General features: G+C 36.2%; 1 protein-coding gene across 1 annotated transcript in view; it reads right to left on the bottom strand.

The window, feature by feature from the left end:
- Positions 1–3,537, bottom strand: part of LOC107631046 (B3 domain-containing protein Os07g0563300) — a 9,598-nt gene that overhangs the window by 4,858 nt on the left and 1,203 nt on the right. Inside the window, exons 2-7 of the mRNA XM_016334363.2 lie at positions 3,141–3,210; positions 1,815–1,882; positions 1,571–1,666; positions 947–1,265; positions 490–826; positions 265–361 (exon numbers count right to left, since the gene is read on the bottom strand). Of these exons, the coding sequence (XP_016189849.2) occupies positions 265–361; positions 490–826; positions 947–1,265; positions 1,571–1,666; positions 1,815–1,882; positions 3,141–3,210 (987 nt within the window). The remainder of the gene's footprint in view (positions 1–264; positions 362–489; positions 827–946; positions 1,266–1,570; positions 1,667–1,814; positions 1,883–3,140; positions 3,211–3,537) is intronic.

Raw genomic sequence — 3,537 nt, 5'->3', positions numbered from 1 at the left:
TGGATAAAAATATTATTAAAAGAAAAGAATAGCATGCAAGAAAATAAGGTTTCCTCACAGAATAACAATCTAAAGACTAAGTGAATAAACCATGCTACAATGCACAAACCAAATCATTTGTATGTCAGATGAAGACACAGTCAAATAGATCATGAGTAGAGCACACCAAAATGGTGATCCCGTGACATCCAATTCACTACGCACATTGAACATCCATATAAATTATACCCAATCCAAACTCCAAAAGAGAATTACATCACTAACCTCAGCACACTTCTTTGGAAGCACTAGACGCCCAATTCGCCCAGCATCACTAGCGCTCAAGGTTTTTTGAAACAACGGGGTAATGACAGAATTAGAACTCAAATAAAGTTAAGGAATATAATTCTTCCGTATGATTTTAGTTACAGCAAAAAAATTCCATAGAAAAATGTAAGAAAGAACATGAATTCATGACATTATTATTATCATTTGTAGCTTAAAGGATACTCGATAGATATTTGCTGTAGCTCCTGATCGGTACATCTGGGCCAGTACCGTGGGAGTAACTGGCTTCTTCCTCGTGCATCTACTCGAGGCCGTCCATTACGAACTTGTGTTTCACCTGATGTGTCAAGTGATAAATGAACAGTGCCACTATATTGCTTTCCTAGAGGAGCTGGAGGGGTTTGTTGTAGTTGATTCCCCCCGGGTTGACCATTTCTTTCATTTGGAGATGCATAAGGTACAGGCAATGCAAAAGGTTGCGGAGATGAATCCTCCTTTACAGAAGAAGACTGCTGGCAAAGATTTAAACATGAACTAGGTTTGTCCTCATTCATTGCTCCTGTGATACAATAAAAGAATCAGGTCAAGTAGCTAACTACATGTTAATAAGAGATGCCTTGAGCTCCTAACTAATAACAGGTAAAAATAATGATAGAAACTCAGATAAAACGAACATTACCATTCACAAGCATTATCTCCTGTGATTCAAGCTTAGTGTTCCAGTTGGATATTCCAGGAAAATTTTCATTTTTCTTTCCCAGAGAAAAATCAGGCAATCTTTCATTTCCATAAATTTTGCCAAGTTTATGTGTCAATTCAACTAGAGAGGCCACACCTGGCTGCAGGTTGGATGAAGAAACAGAATTATATAGGCTGGGTGCTTGCTTCCATGGTACAGGACCTGATCCAGCTAACTGATTCCAATTATTTGTGGAGATGTCTCTAAGTCTTAGAGATAAATTAGAGCAAAAAGACTGAGACCATGGCCGGGTTGATGACTGACATGTATAACGGAAAAAAGGAATAATGTAATTACGCATATAAAGAAATAAATGTTGCATAAAACATACTTTAAGCTTGAAAAAATGTCAAGAGTCAAACCATAACCATGAATTTGGAAATATACAAGGGCAAAAAACCAGATAAAAAGGGAATTCAGAAAGTTAGGCATTGCAACGCACAAATAAGTAATTATTAAAGATGTTGAAAAAAAGGATAGGAAAAAATTTTGGCCGAATTTAATCAACATAGTGCATAAATAAAATAATATTTCAGAATTTAATCACCATTATAGATAACCTACCATATGATGTTCCTTTGCACATACATTACATTCAACTCCACCAGGATCCAACAACATAAACGAGTTATCTGAGACAATACATCCACAATGAATCCGCTGCAAAGAAATAATCATCATGAGTTAACACAGTACAACTTGACATGGGGAGTTCAAGTAAAAAGTATTTGGCGCCTAAAGAAGTACCATATAAAGCCCTTCAAGCAATTACAGAATAAAATAAAAATAAAATAAATATTTAACTCACCTTCCTACAAGTCTCACAGTTCCTCCAACCAGAAGTGTTCAAATGAAAAGTCTCGCAAAATCTTCCTTCTTTTAACCAAAATAGTGTCTTTTGGTACAAAATGGTTTCTTTCACCATGAGCAAAAGATCAAAAAGGCATTCAGTTCTAGTACCCAGAAAGTCAAAATTCAAATGCATTGGAAATTTTGACAAAATGTATAATAGAAAAACTTGAGTCAACTGAATTCTATAATTACTTTTCCTCACTTTCATTAATGTGCATTGCAGTTGAAATGTTAAATGTAATTAATCTATGATTAGATTAGAAAATGACATTTTGATAGTTTGGGGTCTATCCCAAAATAGAAAAAGAAAAGTTGCATAGGAATAATAAAGTAAATTAGATTACAATAATTAAAAATCCTGGAATTTGGGAGAACCATGAAATGAGGCCAGGGTAACAGAGAGTTCGGAAAAGTTAACACAATCCTCAAATGTCTACTCTTTGCCTCCTAAAAAGTAAGGTGAAACCTCATACTTCATAATCCTTTACCCTCTCTTGTGTTCTGCTCTAAACTAAACTCTTAACAAATTTTAAGGGATTGGATTTAAGGGTTACTTGGCAATTCCTCATTTCAAAATACTCCCAAGCAAGACTCTTCCGCCATCCCTTTTAATCCACTATTAGTGTTCATAATTTCATATCATAGTCTAAAATGTAAAACACCTCCCAAATCCCACAAAAAAATTGAAGGTTGAAAGAAATCAAAACCAAATAACCCTCTCCAAAACTATCTATACATAGAACCTAGTCACGTAATTAAAAGAGCCCCTCAGTCCCGCTTATAAATGGCCCCCTAAGAAATTCTTCAAACTTCAGCGATCGTCACAATATACATTCAAGGTTCCAAGCTTTTAAATACATTATAAGAGAAGTTATTAATGGAAAGAGGGTTCCGTCCATCCGATCTCCAACACACGCTAACAAGAGCTTTTTAAATTAAAAGAAAAAAGGAAAGAAAAAACAAAGAAATAAAAAGTGACCCCAGCTATTTAGATTAAAACCGTAAAAGAAATTTTTTTTTTTTCCAAAACTAATCTCCAATTCACATTATAATTCCAAAACGCCACGCAATGAACAAAAATATGGGAAGTTTCAAAAAGAAAGAGCAAAAGGAGCAAACTTTGTATGAAAATCCCAAAGGCAACCAACACTAACACTGATAAACCTCAGCTAATTCCCAATCTAGTGGCATAAACAGCGCAGAAGTAACCAAAAGAGAAATATATATGTGTGTGTGAAGGTTGTAGTAACAGAAAAAAGATAAAGTCAAAGAAACTAGTTACCCGCATCGATCACAAAGTTCAGCTCGGTCTCCGGAACGGAGTCTCCAACCTTTCTTAGGTATTTGAGACTTCAATTCTTTACATTCAGGGTTGTAGCAGAACCCGGACGACGGCAAGGAGGAAGAAGACACGGAAGCAGCAGCAGAAGCCATTGAAATTTGAAACTATACAACTCTGCAAACTTTTAACTACACCACCAAAATCAACAAGCAGCACCGAGGAATCTGCGAAAGAAAGGTGGCGTGCTTCTGCAGAGAGTGAAAAGTGGAAGAGTTGTTGGTGGCGCGGCTTGATCTGTAATCATACGTGAGTGAGTGAGGGAGAGAGAGAAGAGAAAGAGGGAGGGGGTAGAGAGAGAAAGGTATGATACGGTATGGTGGGAGTAATAAGGACTAAG

This window comes from Arachis ipaensis, chromosome B03, assembly GCF_000816755.2.
Source record: "Arachis ipaensis cultivar K30076 chromosome B03, Araip1.1, whole genome shotgun sequence".
Classification (NCBI taxonomy): domain Eukaryota; kingdom Viridiplantae; phylum Streptophyta; class Magnoliopsida; order Fabales; family Fabaceae; genus Arachis; species Arachis ipaensis.
The sequence above is the reverse complement of the archived record's forward strand: the minus strand, read 5'-3'. Positions and strand labels throughout refer to the sequence as shown.